Source organism: Macaca mulatta, chromosome 15, assembly GCF_049350105.2.
Source record: "Macaca mulatta isolate MMU2019108-1 chromosome 15, T2T-MMU8v2.0, whole genome shotgun sequence".
In the NCBI taxonomy this organism is placed as follows: domain Eukaryota; kingdom Metazoa; phylum Chordata; class Mammalia; order Primates; family Cercopithecidae; genus Macaca; species Macaca mulatta.
The window spans coordinates 6822806-6846152 of NC_133420.1; the positions used below are offsets into that span (position 1 = coordinate 6822806).

Below are 23347 nucleotides of genomic sequence, written 5' to 3' on the forward strand. Positions count from 1 at the left end.
CCGGGAGGGAGGCCCTCCCCCTGCCCTGAAGCCCCGCCAGACTCCTGCAAGCCCTCCCAACTCCCCAGCTCCCCTCCGTGTCCCCAGGGTCTTTGCCAAGGCTGGCTGCTCAACCTTCCTTCAGGGTCCTTCAGGGTCCAGAACACCCATCCCAGCCCCCGACCGCCATTTATGACCCTCAGGCTGTTGAGGGGTGAGGGTGGAGGGACCAGGAGGCCTAAGAAGACACCCTTGTTTGTGGCCTCCCCAGGCGGAGCGGCTCAGCTCAGGTCAGAACCCTGCGGGGGCTGCCAGGCCCTCTGGGCCCTAAGCTGCACTGCCACTGTCAGCAGGTGAGGGATCAAAGGGACACAGAGAGTTGGCAGTGCAGGGTAGGGGCATTGTGGCACACTGGGTAGAGTGGGAGGATCTCTGGTGGTCTGCAGTTCTCGGGTGCCCAGGCAGGTGTCTTCCAGGGGTCTTGCACCTTTCCTGTCCCCATGTCCCCCACTGAAGTGAGTTTTGGCTGCTCCAGGAGAAGCGGGAACTGAGGGGCAGGGAGCTCCTTACCTGGCCCAGGCCCACCCTTGTTCAAGGCTTTGAGGCCAGCAGGAGAGAGAGGGGGATGGAGGGGACTGGCTCCCCCACAGGCAGGGGCAGGAGGCTGTGATCACACACAGCTCCCTGTGCTGTGCCCATAGGCCCCGCACAGAGGCCACTCACCTGGAACACCAGGTCCAGGGACCCTACAAAATTCTCTTCTCTCTCCTTAAGTCGGGACGGACGGGCACATTCCTTGAGCCCCCACCAAGTGCCTCTCCTGGGCCCCCAACTCTCAGCAGGCAAGGAGCTATGGGCACCCCAGGCCGAAGCTGCAGGCAGCAGGTGTGTGCCCCAAACCCTGCTCCTTGTTCTGAGGTCACAGGTTCAACCCCCAGGATCTGGCAGCGTTTGAAAAATAACATTTTCCTAATTGCATCAGCGTAGCTGCATGTTTTTCCTTAGTCACAAGCTGGCTGGGGCCATGGGGAGGTGCAAGCAGGCAGGGGAACCACGTGGCCAGGGGTCGGGGCTATATTTTCTTGGTTTTGTGCCTTCCTTACTGAAAGCCCCTTTCAGTGGTAAAACCCCAAGGGACTGCCGGCACCTCAGGCGTGGCTGCCTCCTCCTGCCCCGCCCCGTCTGCCTTTTGAGCGGCTCTGGTTCCTCCTCCTGGCCTCAAGACCCAGTCTCAGCAGGGCCCATGGACAAGCTCAGCGGGTGGGACCTTGGCTTGCTTCAGGGGTCACCGGGGGAAGGAAGTGCACCAGGAGTCCAGAGACCTGCCCCACCCCTGCTCCCCAGATGCGGCCTGGGGAGAGTGACAAGGACAAGCTGCCCTTCCTCCCTCGGGGAGCTGCTTTGACACTTGAGTGAGCACACAGCCATGAGCAGGTGTCCTGCAGGCCTCCTGGCATCCTGCCTTGTTCCCCCCACAGAGCCAGAAACCTTGAAAATACTTGACTGTGGTGTTGGCCGAGGGCCGGGGCTACAGGGTCTCTGGGAAAGGTGCCCATCGCAGGAGGACAGCGGCAGAGCAGCTGCTTCCCATGTCCTTGGGGTCTGGTTGAGACTTTTCCCAAGCAGGAAGGCCTACATCGGTCAGCTTTTTTGGGCACAGGGGGATAGGGGAGTGTTGGGGGATCGGGTCCCTGCCGAAGCTGGTTCAGGTGGAACTGGAACACAAGCCTGGCATAGCCAGACACGGGGACCCCGGGGCCCACCTCGAGATTCTGCATCCCCTCTTCTCTTGTGCCCTCCTCCCTGTGTGACCCAAGGGCCCTGGAGGAAATCTAGGACCCCCAAGAACACATCCATAATCTTTTTGAGTGACGGCTGTGCCAAATAATTGCCAATTTCCATAAGAATTCTGTGCTTTGGTGGCTTAAGGAAGGTGTCCCTCTCCTCAGCCCTTACACCACTCTCTGGACAAGGTGTGGAGCTCAACCTGTGGGACTCACACAGCCCTTGGAGCCAGGGCTGAGGTGACAGGACAGAGCACACCCCCTAGGCAAGGCCGGGGCAGCCCAGGGGCTCAGAGCGTCCCTTATTCCTCTTGCGGACTCTCTGGGCTGTCAGTACACACCCTGCAGGCCCAGGGCATGGCAAGAGTCCTGCTGGCATGAGCACGACTCAGTCCTGGCCCATCAGTCCTGGCTGGGCAGCTCCCGGCTGGGCACTTCACCTCCCTGAGCCTGTTTGCTCATGTGTGAAGGGAGATACTGATGCCCGTTCCCTTATAGGACGACTGTGAAGATGTAACCAGACAGCACGCCTGAGGCACTCGGAACAGGGCGGGCACGTGAGGGCTTCAGCTACAGCAGGTGCAGCGTGGCCAGCAGTTTGGCTGAGCTCTCATGGACAAAGGCTATGACCCAGGATGGCCGGTGCCCAGTGTGCCCCCTCCGCTCAGCCGAGGCCCATCAGGGAGCTCAGGCTTGGGACACTGACTTTAGGAATCCATCTGGAGAGGCCAAGAATGAGCAAGGCAGTGCACACCCGGGCACGGCAACAGGAAGTCCCCGCCAGCTGTTTGGTGCGTAGGTAGTCACGGGCACTGACCCCGACAACCCTGTCAGAGGGGAGCCCGGCAGCCGTGCTCAGTGCCAGCTGCCATGGACTGAGAGCCAGCTGCACGCCAGGCACCCTGGCAAGCCAGGTGGTGGCATGGAATCCTGAGAACAGTTCTCAGAAGCCAGGACAGTTTCCATGCCTAGTGCCTGGCAAGAACAAGTAGCTCCCGGAGCCCAAGGAGCATCACTGAGGTCCCGGCAGAGACGCTGGGGTCGGGGCCAGGTCCAGGTTCACCTTGGGCTGTGCTACCTTTGGGCAGCTGGGGGCTCTTCTGATAGCCGCGAGTGCCTGCTTCTCACTCCCCTTGCATCTGTCCCCAGTGGCCATGGAGCCAGGGCTGTCTGACAAACTGCTTAAAAACAAGCTTCTCCCGCCAAGGGCCCTGGGCATTCCTGTTCCAGTTGGGAATGCGAGGCTGCCCGTGCCACCATAATGGAGGCCTTACCTGTGCACTGCTGCGAGGAAAAGGATAGGAGGGAGTCGTGAAGGGGGCTTGTTTGGAGCTGGCATGATTATTTACTGGAAAACCCAAGAGGAATCAGCTGAAAACCTACTACAGCAAATACGGTACCTAGTACAGCGACCAACCCAGGAGCACCACCTGCTCACAGCAGGTGCAGGAACTCTGAACCCGGGCTCCACCCTGCCCCAAACCCACAGGGGCACACGGCATTCCCGAGAGATGGACTGGAAGCTGTCGCTGGCGGGAGACGGAGGTCTTCCTCCCAACGGTCCAACAGTCCCTTCTCCAAACACACGGGCAAAGGGAATCGCTGCCAATCAAGAGCGCATCCCTATTTTCTCAGAATTTGATGAATTGCTTCAAAAATTAATCCTGAAGAATATACGTGCAAGAACAGGCACAGCGGTTGTGAAGAGGAACAGAGAGGGCCCTCGTCGTCTGCTGCCAGCACAAATGTCCAGCCACAGCAGCTGACACTCCACGGTCTGGCTCAAGAAAAGACAGAGCGGTGAGACACAGCAGAATACCTCGACCGGCTGAAGCCCACGTTGGCATCCAGGCTTGAGAAAGGAGGCAGGGGCACTCACTGGTCCTATGGTATTGGGATAAGTGCAGCTCCAACTGTCCTGACTCAAGTTATGGCTGCAAATATCAGGAGGAGTGATATCCTCCCCATTGTGCTGATGGAGAAATGGAGGTCGGAGAACTTCAGAAACACACTTGACCTTGTTCCTTATTTTTTATTTTTTTTTTTTAGACGGAGTCTTGCTCTGTCACCCAGGCTGGAGTGCAGTGGCCAGATCTCGGCTCACTGCAAGCTCCGCCTCCCGGGTTCACGCCATTCTCCTGCCTCAGCCTCCCAAGTAGCTGGGACTACAGGCACCCGCCACCTCGACCGGCTAGTTTTTTTTTTTTGTAATTTTTAGTAGAGACGGGGTTTCACCGTGTTAGCCAGGATGGTCTCAATCTCCTGACCTCGTGATCCGCCCGTCTTGGCCTCCCAAAGTGCTGGGATTACAGGCTTGAGCCACTGCGCCCGGCCCCTTGTTCTTTATTTATCCTTCTTTATCACTTGTCCCCTTGCCTCAGGAGGGCCAGTGCTTGAACCCAATACCAGGCTCCAGCCTACGCTATCCAACGTGCCTTCTGTTGGATAAAATAACATTAGACCCCACGCTGCAGCCCCAAACCAAGGACAAGATGGAAAGAAAATACAGGAAAAAGTGTTTAGAGCTGAGAAGACCTTTTATTTAATATAGAAAACCCAAAAATCATCTATTCCAAGAGGAATAGATTTATAAATGCTTCTACATCTGAACAAAAACACTGCTGTTTAACAAAAGACATCACTGGCAAAAGGAAAGAACAAGCGACCAACAGGAAGAACATATTTGCAACAGCATAATTATCAGAACACAGCCCTATGCCTACAGGATCCGTGGAAAGGAAAACAATCTAGCAGAAAATACGGCCTGGTGCAGTGGCTCAAGTCTGTCATCCCAGCACTTTGGGAGGCCAAGGTGGGTGGATCAGCTGAGGTCAGGTGTTTGAGACCAGCCTGGCCAACATGGTGAAACCCCATCTCTACTAAAAATACTACAATTAGCTGGATGTGGTGGCACACACTTCTAATCCCAGCTACTCGGGAGGCTGAGGCAGGAGAATCACTGGAACCCGGGAGGCGGAGGTTGCAGTGAGCTGAGATGGCATCGCTGCACTCCAGCCTGGGTGACAGAGCGAGACTCCGTCTCAAAAAAGAAAACAAAGGACGCATGAGCGAGGTTCAAAGAAGAGGAAAGGAAAACAATGCACAAGTAAAGACAAGCCACCTGGCTGGTAATTAGAGAGATGAAAGTTGCACAGACTCCTGCGCCAGTGATCGGCTGTGGTTAGAGAACGGGGGGTTCTGCAAGCCACGGCTCTTGTGCAGTGTCCAGCTGGCTGGGAGTAGTGGATTAATTATGGCGGAATCGTGGGTCCTCTCCAACTTGGAACCTCTACCCGGGGACATCCTTGATCTGTGTCCGAGGAGGCCCAGGCATGGATTTTCATTACGGTCTCATGTATGAAGGTGAACATTGCAAACAGCCTGCACGTCCATGAATTCAGGAGCGGCTGACAGCTACAGCCAACACTGCTCTGTGAAGGCACAGGTCTCTGTGAGCCCGTGTCAGCCCATGTGGATGCAACACTACACACACAGAATGACATTTAACGAACCCCATTTAAAAACTAAACACAACCTCTTTCCACAGAACCCTAAAGAGGAGGTGGGTTTCTCTGGGCACCCAGCTTGTAGGTGATCTAGAGACGGTCCCCACACACTGGCAGCCACAGTGCTGGGGGCAGGATGGGGTTCTAGGGCAGTGTGTCTTGCAAAGTGAATATATCATGCATGACATGTGTTACGGCAAACGGAACAGCTAAGGGCTAAAGACATCCTCCCCCAAACTCTAGCATCACCAGGCCCTTATTTCTGCCCCGGCTGGGGCTCAGAAAGAAGCAAGGAGCCTACCTCTCAGGATTAGCGAAGGAAGTCCTGGATAAAATATCCTTCCCCACAAAGACTTCTTTTAACATTCCTTGTGGCCCAGCATGGTGCCTCACCCCTGTAATTCCAGCACGAGGTGGGCAGATCACTTGAGCCCAGGAGTTCATGACCAGCCTGGGCAACATGGCAAAAACCTGCCCTACAGAAAAGTTATCTGGGCATGGTGCCTGTAGTCCTGGCTACTCAAGAGGCTGAAGTGGGAGGATCACTTGAGCCCATGACGTTGAGGCTGCAGTGAGCCATGACTGCGCCACTGCACTCCAGCCTGGGTGACAAAGCTAGACTGTCTCTCAAAAGACAACAAAAAAAAAGATTGTGACTGTCTTTGGCTAAGGGATTGAGGTTTCTCTCCTAAAATACATTCTTGTTCACACTCAGTTCAAAATTTCCAGGAGCTGGGCGAGCCATGTTTGACAGAGACGTCCTGGAGGAGGGAGATGAGCACATGTAAGCATGCAAATAGGCACACGCATGCTGACGTGTGAATGAGCATGTACGTGCATGCAGAGGTATGTGCGCGAATATGTGCATGCCTGTGCGGATGGGTTTGCATGCATGCATGTACAATGTGCGTGTATGCATACATGTATGTGGGCATGTGTATGCATGTGCACGTATGGACATATGTGTGCATGCGCATGGATCTGTGTGCATGTGCCTGCCTGTGCGTGGGCATCCCTACCCAGCATTCAGGAGAGTCCCCCAGGCAGGCATAGCATCACCGCGGTGGGGGCGTTTGAGTGCTGGGCTTAGTGCCCAGCAAGTGCAAAGCTGAAGAACCTCTGCTGACCGTGGCAGAACAACTCAATGCTTCCTTTGCACAATGATTAAAAAGTCAGAGCTGCTCAAGATGCCCAGGCAGCTGGGCAGGCAAGTGTCCTGGGTGACATCTCTCTTTAGGGGAGGAGCTTCTTGCCCATGTGAGGGTGGCTGCTCAGCGCCATCTCCTGAGATGCTTTAAGATCCAAAGTGAAAGCTCAGAACACGTGGATGAGCCGAAATCAAGCTGTAGATTTATCCAGACAGACTTCAGAGCAGCTTTCTCCCAGCCCAGAGGGAAGAGGGGAAGGCCAGCAGCACAGCGGACACAGGGCCCCCGGCGAGGCTGTGGGGGCCATCACCCCTGGACCCGTGCCCGACGTTGTCGGGGGAAGCAGAAGCCTGGGCTTGGGCCAGATGCCAGGGAGCTCTTCTGCTGTCCCCGCCCCATGCAGCAGCCAGCAGTGTGCTGGTCACTCAGTGGCAGATGGCAAGACCATCTCAGGGTCCTGGGTGCCTGGGACCCTTGGCTGGTCCTTCCCACAGGCCACACCCTGTTCTCCAGCTGTATCAGCCCACACAGCCCCTGCCCCCGGCCACGCTGTGGCTACTGGGAGGTGCTTGGTGACTGCACACATCAGCTGTCAGTACTCTCGAGCTGAGCTGGCTGCTGGAGGCAATGGTGATCCTAGCAAGGAACACAGCCTGGAGCTGGCAGGGGACCCTTGGGGACAGCCCTGCTAGGATGGACAGCCTGAGGGTGGGGAGGCCATGGTGGGGGCTGCACCTGGAGGAGAAACCGCCCCTCTCCCACAGCTGTGGGAGGCACAACCATACCCCTGCTCATTCCCCCAGAGAGCTATGCCAGGTCCCTGTGCCGGCCATGCTGAGCACCTGAGGGCTGGCATGGCCTGTAGGAGTACACTGGGCCTTATCTAGTCTTAATTTTTTTTTAATTTTTTTTTATTTTATTTTTATTTTATTTTATTTTTTTTTTTTGGCGGAGTCTCGCCCTGTGGCCCAGGCTGGAGTGCAGTGGCCGGATCTCGGCTCACTGCAAGCTCCGCCTCCCGGGTTCACGCCATTCTCCTGCCTCAGCCTCCCGAGTAGCTGGGACTACAGGCGCCCGCTACCTCGCCCGGCTAGATTTTTGTATTTTTTAGTAGAGACGGGGTTTCACTGTGTTAGCCAGGATGGTCTTGATCTCCTGACCTCGTGATCCGCCTGTCTCGGCCTCCCAAAGTGCTGGGATTACAGGCTTGAGCCACCGCGCCCGGCAATTTTTTTTTATTTTTTAAAAATTATTATTATTTTTTTTTTTTGTAGAGACAATGGTCTTGCCATGTTGCCTAGGTTGGTCTCAAACTCCTGGCCTCAGACGATCTTCCCGCCTTAGCCTCCAAAAACACTGAGATCGCAGGCATGACCCACCGTGCCTGGCCTTGGGCCTCTCCGGAAACTGAGGCAGAAGTGGGGCTTCCATTTCCTCAGCACCAATGAACTCTGGGGGGGCTGGGCCGCTTTAGGAAGACCGAGGCACAGGGCCCCTGCTCCATCTAGGGTCCCATACCCTGAGCTGCCATCATGCTTAGAAAATGACCAACTCACTGGCACTCCCAATACCTGCCCCAGCCCCAGCCACCTCCCTCAATGTGGCTGGAGTCAGGGAAGCTCACTGGAAAGCCACTGTGTGTGGTGGTCTGAGCCCTGGCTGTCCGTCACCGCTTGGGTCTGCCCTAGGCAAAAGCACTATTGGTACCTGTGAAGCACAAGGACCCACTTCCGGCCCCAGGAGGGGGTCACAGGCAGATGGAAGCCCCCTTTGCCCCTCTGGTGGAGTGCCCCAGAGTGGCTACAAAGGAGAGACCTGTGTGCCTTTCCTGGGCACCAAGGGGCCAGCTGTGTCTCAGCCTCCGAGGCCTGAGTGGTGCCTGGCAGGACACAGACAGGTGCCCCAGGGGGACGGTGCCAAGGAGGAGACAGTGGTAGCTGGCACACGCCGCACCCCGGCACTGTTGCGAGGGGGAGCCAGTCCCACCCCTGCGGGCCGTGGGCCATGTGGCAAACATTAACACCGTGGGAATCTTTTGACCGGACAATTCCACTTTTAAAAATCCATCTCAGGGAAGTAACTGGACAAATGCTTAGCTCTGATGTGTCAACATAGCTGGTGCGTAACAAGGAACAGACGAACTGACCGGTGTGCAAGCTCCCGACGCCAACACAGCTTTGTAACACAGCTCAACACAACCTCGTAAGGTCCATGCTAGCTCAACAGCACGCCAACACAGCTTTGTGTCCGTGCTGTCGACACAGGCTCAACACAACCTCGTAAGGTCCATGCTAGCGCTCCCATTCTACAGATGAGGAAACTGAGGCCCAGAGAGGTGAAGTGACTAGTCAGAGCTGACACAGCTACTGCATCTCGGTGCTGGGATGGACCAACCTCACAGACACAGTTCCCAGAGGCTCCTCCAGGCCCTCTGCTCCTCCCAGGGCGCCCGCCCTGTGCCAGTCCAGACCCTGGTCCTACAATGCCCTTCATCTCCTGATGCCCCCACCTCTGCTCCAGTGAGGCGACCGTCCTCTCCCACCTCCTCACCTTCCGCCCCCATCTAGGGAGCAGCTGGAGGCCCCCTCTCGAGGAGGGCCTTCCTAGGGACATACCCCAGGAAGCTCGCGGCCTCTGCCCTGCCACTGTCCCCTGCAAACCTTTTACACTTGCCAGTTACTAGTACTGGTCTCACCTCCCTGGGCCAATCGCAGCCTGGCCTCAGTTCCAGCCCCGCTGGCTCACTTCCAAGTTTCACAGGTGGAAGCGGGTCTGGGTGAACATGGGTGGCTTTACCCACACACAGCTGGGAGAGGTCCCAAGACACCTTTGAAAGATGCCCATTTAACCAGGCCTTGGCACCCAGCCATCTGGCATGGGCATGCCGAGTCCAGCCTGCCTTTCCCCAGACTCATGACTGGTGACTTCGAGGTCACACAATCGGGCTGGCGGGCCCCACACATCCTCCTCCAGCTCTCACACACGTGCCCAGGGTGTGCGTGCCTGGCTCACGGCGCACTCAGGTTCACCGGCACACACAGCACTTGTGTTTGGGTACACGATATACCCGTTCAGTACCCCTCACCCATGCAGGGCTGGGACACACTCGGATAAACTTTCCTGTTGCAGAGAAACCTGGGATTGTTTGTGGGAGACACAGAAGTGCCACCCCTCCCAGGGCCGGTGGCACCGGGGGCAAAGCCTGCAAGCTGGCATCCCTGGGAAGCAGGACACAAAGCCTCAGGGGAGAGCCTGAGACGCCCCCCAACACCCTCCGAGGGCATGAGACGGCCCCACAGCAAGGTACCGCTGCTGCCACGCCAGGCTCGTCCCAAGTAATTTTCTGTATTACTCTAGAGCTCCCCGTGCAGTGGGTGACCCAGACCAGCACACTTGGAGGCTGCCGGGTGCAAGGACACAGGCCACACACAGGCCAGCCACAGGAAAAGAAGCAGAGGCCCCTGTGGGGACCCCGCCTCCTCCCTTCTCACTCACCTCTGTAGCTTCCTGAGCTGCTACTGTGGCCACTCCAGGGCCACAGCAGACGCCTGAGTTCCCCGTGGCCCAAGCCGTCCCTCCTGCCGGCCAGTGCTGGGCGGTACCTTGGGCCTTCAAACCTTTCCCATGGGCCCTGAGCTACTTCCTGCTGCTGAAGGCACTGCTCCCTAATATGGGCCTGGAAGGCGGGCCAGGACCTTGGGCCAGGCATTTACCCTGGCAGGATGCCAGGGCCTGATCCCCTCAGGGCCTAGAGGGTCCCAGGCCCACCCTGGAGCAGGGCTGCTGGGAACTGGTATTTCCAGGAAAAGGCCTGGCCGGGGCTCTGATGCAAAGTGCGCTGGGCAGGGGGTGGCCACTTGCCAGCTCTGGGGCCAACAGGGCCACTAGCCCCTCCCTCTCCTATAACAGCTGTCATCCCCAGGGCCTGTGGGGAGACAGCTGAGGGCCCGGGACTCCATGGCATGGGGGTGGGAGCAGGGCGCCTGGAGGCCAGAAAGGGGGCCAAAGGCCGGTGAAGATCCCTGCCACCTGGAGGGCCAGGAGCTCCTCTCTGGAGCCCCACTTTCCGGCCTGGCGGCCTCAGGGCTGACTCTGGGACGCCACTAGCATGGAGCTCGGGGTTTGAGCTGGGGCACTGGTGTGGGGTGGGGTGTCCCAGCACCTCCTGCCCTCTCTGAACCACAGCACCAAGGCTGGCATCCTCCAGCACCCAGGAAAGACGGAGGCCTGCTCAAGGCCTGGCACCAAGGCCAATGGACTCCAGGGCCCGGGTTCTGACCACGCTGCTGCCTGGCGCCCACCTCCCCGCCTGAGAGCTGGTGTGGAAACCTGCCCCGTGGAGCTCCCCCACCACCAGGCGGCACGAAGGTTCTTTTTTTCTGCAGCTGAAGCCACCTGCCTGGGCCGCAAGCCTTGGCCTCACCTGGAGCTTAGCTCCCCTCCGAGCCCAGCCAAGCCCAGGTCCTGCTCCCTCCCCAAGCCTGACTCTCCCTGGAAGGCTCTCACCTGGCCCGCCTGACATCCCCCCAGTGCTGGCAGCTGCTCCACCTGCAGTGTGATAGGGAATCTCTGTTGCCACGGAGGGCAGCTCAGTCCAGCGGGGAGGAGGAGCTGTCCCGGGCGGGTGGGCAGGGCCAGCTGGGAGACACAGGTGTCTGGAAGGACCCAGTGGATGAGGCCTGGAGCTAAAGGCCAGACCCTGAGGACACAGTCCCGCCGTGTCTTCTAGAGAAAGTCAGACCCAGCAGGGCAGGTACTAATGGCCAGAGAGGACAACACTAGGCCAGGGCGGGAGATGGTAGGGGCCGGCCAGCCCACAAAGACAAGGACTATCCACGACCCCCTTGGGGTCATTTTCTCCGTGCCTGACAGGCAACCCCCGGATGGCCCCTCAGGGCACATCCAGGCTGTGCCCACTTCCCAAGGACATCGTCAAGTCACTGGCCACCCTCAGAGCACCTGCTCCTCACCCACGCTGTATCCCGGACTCCCCCAGGTGCCAGGCGGGTGCTGTGCCTGCCTCTTGATGCTGGGAACCTCCTCTCCAGCCTGGTCCCTCACCAGAGGCAGCCCTTAAAGACTATCCACCCCACCCCCTCATTTACTCATGGGGAAACTGAGTCCCACAGAACAAACGGGCAGCAGCACCAGGCCTCCCGCTCTCAGGTATGCTCTTCCAGCCCCTTCTCTGGCCTCAGGACAGCCTGAGACTGGGCAGAATCCAGAAGAAACGGCTCTGTTCTGCTGGGGAGGGGCTCGCCCAAGACAGAGACCGGCTCTGCCCAGGGTTCCCTGGAGTCTGGCTCTGGGGACAGGGGGAGGGGCAGACCTGCCTGTTTTTAAGGGCTGAGGGAGGCGGGAGAGGATGGGGAACCAGGACCCTGGGGCCACCTCCGCTCAGGACTGTCCCACTCGGCTGCTGGTCTGTGCCTCTGCACTGGTCACTGGGTGGGTGGGAGCCATGTGGCATCCCAGTACACTACACAGGGAACAGTTGGCTCCAGGTCACCTGAATGCCCTTCTCAACTGACCCTCTCCTCCCAGGGACGGGCCAGCAGGGAGAGAGCAGTGACCAGAACCCAGGACCCCGCCCTCATCTGACAGCCACTTAACCCACTTCCCACTGGGGGCTGTTCTTCGGAAGGTTGCCCTGGACACCCCCTACTGTGTGGGGTAACATCGTCGGGCACCCCACCCTGACCAAGCACTGCCATGCCACACCAGAGGGATGGAACCTTCCTCCCCACGCTGGGGTAGAGGAGGGGGCTGAGGGCGTGGAAGGCCCTGCACCGCCCCCAACCTCCCTGCCACTCCCCCCACCTGGGAGATACTCAGGACCCCCATCTAGCCACGGCCGCTCCCCCCAGCTTCTTACCAGGTGGAGGACAGATGGGGACGGACGCTGCTGCCTGGGCACCTGCTATTTGTTAGAGAAAGCGAGGCCCACCCTGAGGGGCGCCCCTGTTCCCCCAGGTGGGTTGGGAGGGCACTCGCGGGTCCTGGGGAAGTTGGATGGCCCTGGGAACGGCGGGTCCTGCAGGGTGCGGGAGCCTGAGGGGGAACTTGGGGGTCTTAGGTTAGACAGGGGTCTCCCCGCGTGGGGAGGGCGCAGCAGACCGTACCTGGTGGCGCATCGGCCGTCGTCGAACTCGAAGGTCCGGTTGGTGTAGCCCCCGCCGCGCGCCTCCCGGTAGACGCCCCCTGGGCTACGCGCCCCGTCGGGGAGCGGCATGCGGCCCGGCAGCTCGGACCCGACCCGAGGGAGAACCGAGTGGGAGCTGCCACCTTCTTCCCTCGCTTTGCCCTGAAAAGCATTTTTTTTTTCCCCCTCGCAGATTAGCAAGGAAAAAACGCCAGTCCCAGGGTCGGGTGCGGGCGTCTGTCCGCGCGCGCCCCCTGCCGGCCGCGCCGGGACCCGCGGCGGCTCTGGCCCAGGCTGGGACGGGGGTTGGGGGTAGGCGAGGGTAGGGAGGCCGAGGGTCCAGGGACCCGCCCCCACTGCGGCCCTCTGAACCCTCAAAACTCCGAAGAACGGAACGGGGTTCGTTAATGGCTAGAAAAGACCAAGCGCGCCGCCACCCGGCCCTACATCCCTGGGAAGGCTCCGTGGTAGGCAGCGGCTTGGGGGGCTCTGGATCCTTTGCAGGCAGCAGGGCACATGCGCTGCTCTGACCGCCAGCATCCGGCCGCCGAGCCCAGGCACCGTCACCACCTCCCTGCTGTGCTGCTCTGCCCTGGTCAACACTGGTCACTCAAGACAAGCCACATTCAACATGACTCTCCCCCACTCCCCACAGGTTGCGGCATCTGTCGGTGGGCACCACAACCTGGGCTCGGCCTGGGGGAGGGGGATGAGGGCATCCCACCCTGTGCTCTCACCCACACAGCACGCACAGCACCTTTAGACGGGTGAGGAGGGTTCCAACTTAAGATGCTGCAGCCCAACGACTGGGAAGCAGAGGGTCCCCCTGCAGGCCCCCTTTCCCGTGCACGTGCTCACACTGTTGCACATGAGTCACCCTGGCTCAGATGGCCTCACACAGAGCTCTGGAGAATTGCGATTTCTGTCCCCAGACCTTTGTTGGTTTGCAGTGCGGACCAGGCCCCTCACTAAGCCAGGACTGTGCCCACGAGGGGTAGGGGGAGGGCCAGGTCCATTGGGAGGGCGCATGGCATGTACTTCGTGGTCCCTGGCCTCCCCAGTGTCTCTCGGGGGTGTCCTTCCCTGTTTCTCTAGGAGGCAGCCAACTGAACACGGATGCTTTTGGGGTGGGGGTGGGGAACACTCAGGGAGGTCTAGGATGCTCTTAAGCCCCCAGCAGAAGTTCAGCCTGTGCCCCCACCACACAGCTTGTAGGCATCTTGGGGGTTTTTCCTCACGTCCCTAGAGAGGCTGGTGCTGCTGCTGGGGTCCCACCACCCCTGGGCTGGTGCAGCCAGGGCAAGATGGTGGCTTTCTGCTAATGCCCTCCTGCCTGGGGAACTCAGAAAAATCACCACTGAGAGTCCGCACCGTCTGCATCTGTGATTAATTAGCAGTAATTACACGGGTTGTCAGCGGCAGGAGACTCCCAGGTTCGATGACATTCCGAGGGCTTTAGGGAAACAAAAACTTGGTCCCCTCTGCCACTGAGGAGCCCCAGAACGCCAGCCCGTCCACCCCTCCCTGGCCAGGGGCAGGGCTGGGAGACGGCCCAGGTCCCCGAGAGCTTTTGCCCTACCTCCAACCCGGTCCTCCATGTCTGACCTGCAGTGGTGGCTGGGCTGAGCAGGGATGGAGAGACCCCCTTATATTACATAACCTCCCTCTGCTCCAAACACCCTTCGCCCATCTTTGGCCCAAAGTTCAGAATGTCAGCCTGACGCCTTCTCCACAGGAGATTGGGGCACCCCGGGCAGATGCCCCCTATGTGGTGGCACCTGCCCGGGCTCCTTCTTGCCGCCCCTCTCAGGAAAAGAGCCCCTGCCACCCACCCCACCTCCTCTAGCTTCAGACCTCAGCATGAGCCCAGCCACCCACCCCACCTCATCTAGCTACAGACCTCAGCATGAGCCCTGCCACCCACCCCACCTCCTTTAGCTACGGACCTCAGCATGAGCCCGGTCACCCACCCCACCTCCTCTAGCTAGGGACCTCGGCACCAGCCCAATCATCCACCCCACCTCCTCTAGCTATGGACCTCAGCACCAGCCCAGCCAGTGATGTCCTCCCGACAGTCCAGCCTCAAGCCCCACCCTTGTCCCTTCTGCTTCCCTGAGGGCCACCCCCACCTCCGTGAAAGAGGAAGTCTCCACCTCCCCCTTCCCTCTGTCATCCCCCCAAAAGTATTTACCAGGGGACTCAAGCCCAGCGCAGGGCGGCTTCTTGAATTCAGCGAGGAGGTGAAAAGAGACCTGGCGCCAGAGCTTTCCGGGTTTGGATGGGGAGGACCCCGCGACCCCGCAGAAACCTGCTGACAGTATGAGCGGTCGAGCTGGGGCCCCATGGCACGAAGTGGGGGCGGTGCCCGGACAGGACCAAGGGAAGGGACAGACGGCTCTGAGGGTGCCCGGCAGAGCTGAGCGGGAGGAAGAGCGCGGACGATGGTGGCCTGGGGGTGGGGACAGGATGCCCCTGGCTCTGGGCGACCCAGCAGGGTGGATGGTGACCCTATCCTGGGGCGCAGTACCCGCAAGGGCACTAGATTTGGGGGGAAAAGGCAGGCGTGGGCGACTGGGGGACAGGTGGGTACCCTCCCTGTCCCTGTGTGCCTGGGTCCCCCAGGCCTGGGCTAAAGCGCTCAGCCCAGCTCGCCCACTCCCACCACGGGCTGGGCTCCTAAGGGCAGGGCCCGCCTCTCCAAAGTGCCCAGGGGCAACGAGACCCCCCGCGTAAGTAGGAACCAAGACGACCCCTGGGAAGGTAAGGGCGGAGGCAGGGCCACCTGGGCTGGGGCCCTTCCCCTGGCGTACCGAGGGGGCACGGAGTGGGTGGATCCTCCGAGTCCCTTTCCAGCACCTTTGGAGGAACGCGGGTCACATGGGCCCCGGGCTGGATGCGTGGGGAGGGCCAGAGCGCATGCGCTATGGGGGCGGACTGCGAATGGGGGTGGAGGCGGGCTGGGTGGAAAGCACGTGGCAGGTGGGCAGAGCACACGTGAGGGGGCGGGGCTGCCTGCGGAAGGGGCCGTGCGCGTGGGGTCGCTCCGCAGCTGCGAGTTCATGGCGTCCCGGTGCTCCGAGCCCGACCCGGAGGTCTCCGGAGTCCCCACTGCCAGGGGATGCAAGTGAGGAATTGGGCTGGGGGCCAAGGGTGTGGGGGCCCAAGCCCTGTACCCAGGGGTGCTTCCGCAAGTCGCCGGGCTCCACTCCTCTTGGCCCTCCTGGGGCAGAGCCCTGGACCCTGGGGGAGGGGAAGGGGTGCAGAGAGGGCCGGGTCGTGTCCCTACGTGACCCAGGTCTTGGCCTCCACGCGCATCCCAAAGACCCCCATTCTGGCATCTGGGACTCCCGGTGGCCTTGTCTGGGGTTCTCAGGACCTGGTGTTCTTGGCTCTCTCGGCAGCGGCTCCTCCCTGTCTGGTGCCCTCTCCTGCTGCGAGGACTCGGCCCAGGGCTCGGGCCAACCCAAGGCCCTTACGGTGGCCGAGGGTCCCAGCTCCTGCCTTCGGCGGAACGTGATCAGCGAGAGGGAGCGCAGGTGAGTGGCGGTGCCTCCTAGAGGTCGGGGCGCTTTGTAAAGGGGTGGAGCGGGTGAGATTAGGTTTGTGGCTGCCACCAGGTGTCAGGCAGCCGGGAGGGGCTCGTGGCCTGTGCCCGGTGGAAGGACAAACTGCACACCTCCAAGTAAACCAGAAAAGCCACGTTGGGGGACATCCCGCAGCCCCTCTTTGCCTGAAGCCTTGGGCTCGTGAGGCTGTGCACCTGTGACCCTCTGCACTGCTGACTGCCTCTGACTCTCCCTGTCCTCTCCACACCGCAAAGCAGCCATGGTTTGGGCCTGGGCTGGACAGCCTGTCACCGGGGCCCAGGGGTCAGGCCCAGGCTGTGCTCTGATGTGGATCTGGGGGCTTCAGACCACGGGGACAGCTAGCCCACGCTGCCCCGGGGCAGCTCTCAGTTGTCTTGTAACCTCGTCTACCTGGCAAGCCCCCAGGGTCTTTCTGGTAGGTTCTAGCGGTTACTGTCCCTTCTGGGGGAGGCCGGGAGGACCCAGAGATGCTTCCAGAGATGTCTGTTTCTTGACCGGAACCAGGAAACGGATCTCGTTGAGCTGTGAGCGTCTGCGGGCCCTGCTGCCCCAGTTTGATGGCCGGCGAGAGGACATGGCCTCAGTCCTGGAGATGTCTGTGCAGTTTCTGCGGCTTGCCAGCGCCCTGGGGCCCAGCCAGGAGCAGCATGCTGTGAGTTGTCAGGGTAGTTGCCACCAGTCCTCTGGCATCACGGTGATGGGACATCTCACCACCTTGCAGGCAGCACGTCCCCTGTCATGCCCGTCTCCCTCAGCCCCCTCGGCCTCCACCACTAGAGCAGGCCACGTTTTCGGCGGGGCATTTCCTGATTCGTTCAAGTCCTACCTGTTGTTATTCTCTGCCTGGAAAGGAGCAAGTCTTCTCTTCCAGTCCTCATGTGCCACTGAGTTCTGTGCATTGATGGGTTACTCAGATGCTCTGTGCCAATTTGGGGGAGAGTTAGGCTCCCCTGATCCTCCCTGGCTGAGCACCCCCTAGGTCATTTCTCTGCACGTCCCCAAGAGAGGCTCCTGTCCCCTCTCCAAGGCCCTGGGGGCTCTGGCTGACCCCGTGAGTGCTGGGGTTGAGAACCTGCTTGGGGAATGAAACAGTGTTGTCATCTGTGAGGTCAGGGGTCCCAGCATGTGCAGTGAGGCCCTAGGTATGCACAGCCTAATTCAGGAATGGTGGGGTCTTTTTGGGGTGGAACCTCAGTCTCGTCATCAGCCTGTACCCTCGCCCCCAGGTCCCAAGCAGGGACCGAGCTCACAGCGATCCTCCAGGCCCCGGGGTAGCAGTCTGGCCACAGTTTCTTGGGTTTCCCAGTTGACTCTCTGTCTTTGTTTTACTTGTTTATTTAAATTTCAGATGCTTGCTTCTTCCAAGGAAATGTGGCACTCGTTGCAGGAGGACGTCTTACAGTTGACGCTGTCGAGTCAGATTCCAGCAGGCGTGCCAGACTCTGGGACGGGAGCGTCTGGCGGGACTCGGTTAGTGTCTCCTGGGGCTGCTCTGCAGGGCCGGGTAACCCTGGAAGCAGCAGACCCAGAGCCCCTGGCATGTCCTTGGGAGGGTGTGGCCTGGAGGCCCGGCTTGGCCTCCGCAGGTGGTGACCTGCCCAGGACCCTGCCGACTCAGGTGGCCAGGCGTGAGGTGACCAACACAGGTGAGCTCCAGGAAGGGGCGCACCGTCAGCAGAATCGAGGGCCTGGGCTGGCGTGGAGGTGGGAGGTGCCCGGGAAGAGTCTCTTTGGCGCTTGTGTGTGGGGGATTTGCAGGTGGTCAGTGAGGTGTCGTCTTCCACCCCACGGGCAGCTTCAGGAATGGAGTTTTCTGAAGTCAAGATAATTTGGTTCTTTTCAGAATGGCAGCTCCCCAGGTTAAAGGACTGTCTGCATCATTTGTTTAAATGTACCCATTTTACCCCACAGTGGGCTGGGGCATGGGGCTGGTGGCTAATTAGCTGTGGAAGAATCTAGAACCGGGGGAGTTGGGCAGAGGGAAATTGGGCAGGCGGCTGTGGAGCTTGGCTGGCCCAGGGCCCCCGGGCAGAGGCTGGGCTAGTGGTAGGTGGTGCCTGGGGTGTCCTGGGGAGGGGTCCAGTCCTCTGCTCCTGAGGTGGGTAGGTGGGGGCAGCTCTCCAGGGGGCTGGGGGTAGACCCAGGATCCTTGTCACGTTGCTCCTTTTAGAACTCCAGATGTGAAGGCCTTTCTGGAAAGTCCTTGGTCCCGGGATCCGGCATCGGCCGGCCCAGAGCCCCTGCCCCACGTCCTTGAGTCCTCCAGGCATTGGGACCCTCCGAGCTGCACGTCCCTGGGCACAGACAAGTGTGAGGTGCTGTCGGGGCTGTGTCAGGTGCGGGGTGGGCCGCCCCCTTTCTCAGGTGAGCCCTGGGTGTGTGTGTGGGGTGCCCTTGTCCTGGGGAGCCCGGCCAGGCTGTGTTTTAGTCCTAAGAACAGCGGGGGCTGTTTGCAAACAGGAATTTGAAGTTTTCCCAGGCTTTTGTGTTGGTGAGAAACCCACGTATTGAGGGCTGAGCTCGATTCAAGGCCCCCGGGCTGTGCCTTCTTTTTGTGCAAAGGAGGATGTGTGCTCTCGGGAGGGAGAATCCAGGCCAGAGGCCACCCTGGGGCTGTTCCCTCCGTCCTGTCTCCTCCTGAGATCTCCCTGGGCTCCAGGGAAGGGAGGGCTTGACCACCTCCTCCCTGGGTCCCTGGGTTTGCTGGGAAGCATGGGAATGTAGAGTGACTTGGCCCCATCCTGGTCACTCCCTGGGTACCTGGGTCTGCAGGAAGTGGTGGGGATATAGAGGGACTTGGCCCCATCCTCGTCACTCCCTGGGTCCGTGGGCCTGCGGGAAGTGTGGGGACGTAGAGGGACTTGGTCCTGTCTTGGGTCTCTGGGTCTGTGGGAACTGTGGGGATGCAGAGTGACTCGGCCCCATCCTGGCTGCTCCGTCCAGCTTTGCGGCCCTGCTTCCTCCACCCGCCTGTGGCTGGTGTGTTTTGGATGCGGCCAGAGATCTGTTTTCCCCAGGGTACCCCATCTGCTCCTCCGCCTATGCTGCCTGCCCATGGCAGGAACTGTAATCGGGGTGAGCCAGGGGCCCAAGGCCTCCCAGCTGTTCCCGCTGCCACCCGGGGCTTTTGTCCCTAATGCCTCCCACAGCTGAGCTCTGGTCCCTCTGTGGGTGGCCCTGCAGGGCATCTCTGATGACCGAGTTCCCCTCGGCCCCCACTGTGCCAGTGTCTGGAAGTCGCTAGGTGCCATGAGAGGCAGGGCTGTGCCTTTTGGCTCCCCGTGAGTGAGGCTGTGGCCGGGAACAGTCATGCGGTTGGCAGGGCTGGTGGCAGAGCTGGGGTCATCAGGGCACTCCAGAAACCCATCAGCCTGGCATGTGGGAAGGGAGCAGGTCTGAGGGTAGAGCTCGAGGTCCGGGAGGGGGCGCTGAGAGGGTCCCCAGATCCAAGCCCCTTGCAGCTGGCCAAGCCAGCACCCACTCTAGGAAGCCCTCAGCCCCCAGGTGTTGGGCACCCCATCTCTGGGTGTTCATCTTCTCCCCGTTTACCCTTCTGCCACCTGCTTCTGAGCTTCCTCTTGCGTCTCCCTGCTGCAGGGTGCAGGCAGCAGGGTAAGTACTCGGTCAGCGTTAGTGGACCGAACCCTTGAGTTGCAAGGTCCTCGGGGGAAGCCTGTGGGGCCGGGCAGGGAAGTTTGACCCGCATCTGACTTCTCTCCCAGAACCTTCCAGCCTGGTGCCGTGGCCCCCAGGCCCGAGTCTTCCTAAGGCTGTGAGGCCACCCCTGTCCTGGCCTCCGTTCTCGCAGCAGCAGACTTTGCCTATGATGAGTGGGGAGGCCCCTGGCTGGCTGGGCCAGGCTGGGCCCCTGGCCATGGGGGCTGTACCTCTGGGGGAGCCAGCTGAGGAGGCCCCCATGCCTGTGCAAGACGCCAGGTGAGTGCCCAGGCAGTGTGCACGCCTGTGTGTGCGAGAGCGAGCATGTGTGTGTGAGCCTGCCCCACCTTCCAGTCCTGCCTAGGCCCCCTTTCTTGGCATCTGGAAGCTTCTGTCCCTGCTTCCTCTGTGCCTGTGGGAGGGAGGCCAAGGCCACAGCCCAGGACGGGACCAGCCAGCCTTGCCGTGTGGCTTTCTAATGTGTGTTTCTGGAAACACTTTCGTCTTCTTAATTGTCATTTGTTTTGGCTGATAGTAAAATGAGTTTGTGTTTCCTGAGCACATACCAGCTGGGGTGTGGGAGGGGGAGGGGAGGGGGAGGGAGGGGACAAGATGAGCGAGACTGCGGCTGGAGAGAAACCGGCAGAGATGCTCTGCAGGACGGATCGGGACCTGGGAGAGCCGCTGACGGGTGTCCTCAGCGGCGGTGGCTTCTGCACTTCTCCCCACTGAGCAGGGTGGAGCCCGTCAGGAGTGGCGTCTAGATCTTTGCATTTCAAGCTGCCTTTGCAGGACTTGGGACCCAAATGTTTCCTTGAGCTTCAAGGCCTGGGTCCACTTGTGGACACTAAGGAAGCGCTTCTTGCCCTTCCTCAGGTCTGTGTTGGGGTCTGATATGGAGGATGGGACGTCCTTCCTGCTGACTGCCGGTCCCAGCTGGTGGCCGGGTGAGTGGGGCCCTGGGTCCGGGGCTGGTCACCTGACATGAACTGGGGAATTGGGACTCAGGCCCAGCGTGTGTGACGTGGGGTCCCAGGGTCTGTGAGCCCCCGTTTTCTCCTCCTTGGGTGCTTAGCTATTGGGTAGCGTCTAGCATTGAGTGTCATAGGTGATAGGTGAGAGTGTGAGTGAACGTGATGTGGACGACCCTGCGTGAGAGCTGGCGGTGTGTGGAGCCCTGTATTCTTCTTCTCGACCTCGTGTCAGTGAGGCCCCTGGTCTAGCCCGTGCTGGCCGGCAAAGGTGTATGGCCCTGTGATACGGCGTGTGTCCGTTCCATGTAGGATTTAGTGTTGGGGAGCCCCTTCCTGGTTCTGGTCCAACAGGTGTTCTGGGTCTGGGGCCGCCAGGTATGAGCTCACCTACTTCATCACAGCCTCTGCGTAGCACGGACAGGGCAGGGCAGATGGGCTGAGGTGGGAGCTCTGCTCCTCTGACCCCACCTGTCTGCCTCAGGCTCCCAGAGCACCAACCTGCCCTGCTGACGTGTCCTGTTTGCTTCCAGGGTCTCTGGAGGGCCGAGGAGGCAGTGGCCCTGCATGGGCTCCAGCTGAGAGCAGTCCACTGGATCAGGGAGAGCCAGGCTTCCTAGGGGACCCTGAGCCTGGCTCCCAGGAGCTCCAGGACAGCCCTCTGGAGCCGTGGAGCCTGGATGTGGACTGTGCAGGCCTGGCCCTGAAAGACGAGGTGGAAAGCATCTTCCCTGACTTCTTCGCCTGCTAGCAGCCGGGCTGTGGAGAGGAGGCAGGCAGGGCCGGTGGATCTGGAGCCGCGTGTGTCCCTGTCGCGTGCTTGGGCATTTTATTTTGGGTTTGGGTTGCAGCTGCACCCTAATTTGAGCGAGGCTTACAGGCTGTGACAAGAGGATACTGAATATTAAAGAGAGAAAGCAGTTTTCCTGGAGGAAGCAAAACCCGTGTGGCTTCTGTGTAATTAGTCCGATTCATCGGACAGATTGCGCCACCTCCGTTCAGCGTGCAGGCAGCTGCCGCAGATTTTGTTCTGCAAAGTTCGCAGCACTGTGAAATCCCGGAATAACCCAGTCCTGGTGCCCTGGGGTGGGGGCGCTCCGGGTCCTGCTCCCTGGAGGCGATGTGGCCTCACGGTCTTGCTGCCTAGAGGTTGCTGTGTGAGCTGCTTTTCCTGCTCGGTGCCACTCAGAGCTGCAGGGAGGGGAGTCCTTTCAGAAAAGCCTGCTGCCCTGTTCCGGCCTGGGGGGCTCCAAGGGAAGGGCTGGCTTCCACCTCCACTGCTGGTCGCCGCTGCACTCACTGTACGTGGGGAATGGGGACCCTGGGCAGAGGTCACCTGGCCTCCATGTCTGGTCCTGTTCCCAGCCCTCCACCCTGAGATCTGGAGTGGGGCTGGTTTACTTCGGGGGTGGGGGCAGGTTACTTAGAGGAGGAACCGAGCTCTTTGGATGGTGCTTAGGTGCCCGCCCGTTTTTCAGCCACAGCACAGGTGGTGCTGGTCTCCGACCCCGGATGCTCGACCTCACCCTGCTCTCCCCATCTGGAGACACTGGCTCCAGGTCCCATGTGACCCCCCGCCGGCCAGGGCAGTGTTCCAGGGACCAGCGCGGTCTCTGTCCCCCAGGTAGAGGAAACAGGTTTGAGCGTGGGCTCAGAGCCCCACCAGGCTGCAGCCCTGTGCCTGCATGCAGCCGCCCCCGCAGCCAGCCAGAATGTTCCATTCATTCCTCTGAGTCATTCAGACAAAGGCTGAGGAGCGCCTGCCGTGGGCAGGAGGCTAGGAGGCTCCAGGGAGCAAGTGCTGTGCAAACACCAGGCTGTGGGTGGCGGGCAGACCCCAGGGGAGAAGGGGGTGGGGAGCTTGGGTGAGGGGCCCAAGGCCATCAGGACCGGCTCTGAGCACCCACCATGGTCCCCTGGAAGGAGGTCCAGATCCAGCTGGATGCCTGAGACGTGGCTGTCGGCTGCAGAGCAGCATCTTCGGGACGCTGTGGCACCGGGCGCTGACGGCCCGTGTTGCTGAGACCCCGGGGCAGAGGCGGAGTCGTCTTCAGACCTCTGGTGGACAGAGTGGTGGTCGGGGCCCAGCCGGGAGCACGAGGCTGCTCTCCCGTGTCCTGCTCATTAGGGTTCGACTCAGGCTGCCAGATTTCAAGAGTGTCTCCTAGAAGACTAGTGTGTTCACTGCTGCACTGCTGTAAAGCAGTACCTGAGACTGGGTGATTGACGAAGAAAAGAGATTGAGTTGGCTCACGGTTCTGCAGGCTGTATGGGAAGCGTACTGCCTTCTGCTCCTGGGGAGGCCTCAGGAAACTTCCAGTCACGGCAGAAGGCAAAGTGGGAGCAAGCACATCACATAGAAAGAGTGGAAGCGGCCGGGCGCGGTGGCTCACGCCTGTAATCCCAGCACTTTGGGAGGCCGAGACGGGCGGATCACGAGGTCAGGAGATCGAGACCATCCTGGCTAACACAGTGAAACCCCGTCTCTACCAAAGCTACAAAAAAAAAAAAAAAAATTAGCCAGGCGTGGTGGCGGGCACCTGTAGTTCCGGCTACACGGGAGGCTGAGGCAG

General features: G+C 60.3%; 3 protein-coding genes across 22 annotated transcripts in view; 2 read left to right on the plus strand and 1 right to left on the minus strand.

The window, feature by feature from the left end:
* The window catches only part of KCNT1 (potassium sodium-activated channel subfamily T member 1), a 93046-nt gene extending 80235 nt beyond the window's left edge, over nt 1-12811 (minus strand). For 8 of the 20 annotated variants that reach the window (XR_013405275.1, XR_013405274.1, XR_013405277.1 and 5 more), the window contains exon 1: nt 12540-12811. Coding sequence is in view for 4 of the 20 variants with exons in the window: in XM_077967110.1 (XP_077823236.1) it covers nt 12540-12649 (110 nt within the window). In the remaining 16 variants the exon portion in view is untranslated. Of the gene's footprint in view, nt 1-9912; nt 10050-12539 lie in introns of those variants that run through there. The other 12 variants (XR_013405292.1, XR_013405291.1, XR_013405294.1 and 9 more) reach the window with 6 other exon arrangements.
* The window catches only part of PIERCE1 (piercer of microtubule wall 1), a 266631-nt gene that overhangs the window by 75000 nt on the left and 168284 nt on the right, over nt 1-23347 (plus strand). The window lies entirely within an intron of this gene.
* SOHLH1 (spermatogenesis and oogenesis specific basic helix-loop-helix 1) lies at nt 15464-21715 on the plus strand. Its single transcript, XM_001118028.5, has 8 exons — nt 15464-15683; nt 15961-16095; nt 16651-16798; nt 17495-17616; nt 18317-18510; nt 19869-20082; nt 20680-20750; nt 21308-21715. The coding sequence occupies exons 1-8, from the start codon at nt 15619-15621 to the stop codon at nt 21523-21525; spliced, it is 1167 nt and encodes a 388-aa protein (XP_001118028.2). The 5' UTR covers nt 15464-15618; the 3' UTR covers nt 21526-21715.

What these genes read in the sequence shown, in the direction of transcription:
- SOHLH1 (XM_001118028.5), top strand. Translation starts at nt 15,619, where the DNA reads ATGGCGTCCCGGTGCTCCGAGCCCGACCCGGAGGTCTCCGGAGTCCCC. An exon ending in CCCACTGCCAGGGGATGCAA is followed by an intron (nt 15,684 to 15,960) that starts GTGAGGAATTGG and finishes CTCTCTCGGCAG; the next exon opens with CGGCTCCTCCCTGTCTGGTG. An exon ending in ATCAGCGAGAGGGAGCGCAG is followed by an intron (nt 16,096 to 16,650) that starts GTGAGTGGCGGT and finishes GACCGGAACCAG; the next exon opens with GAAACGGATCTCGTTGAGCT.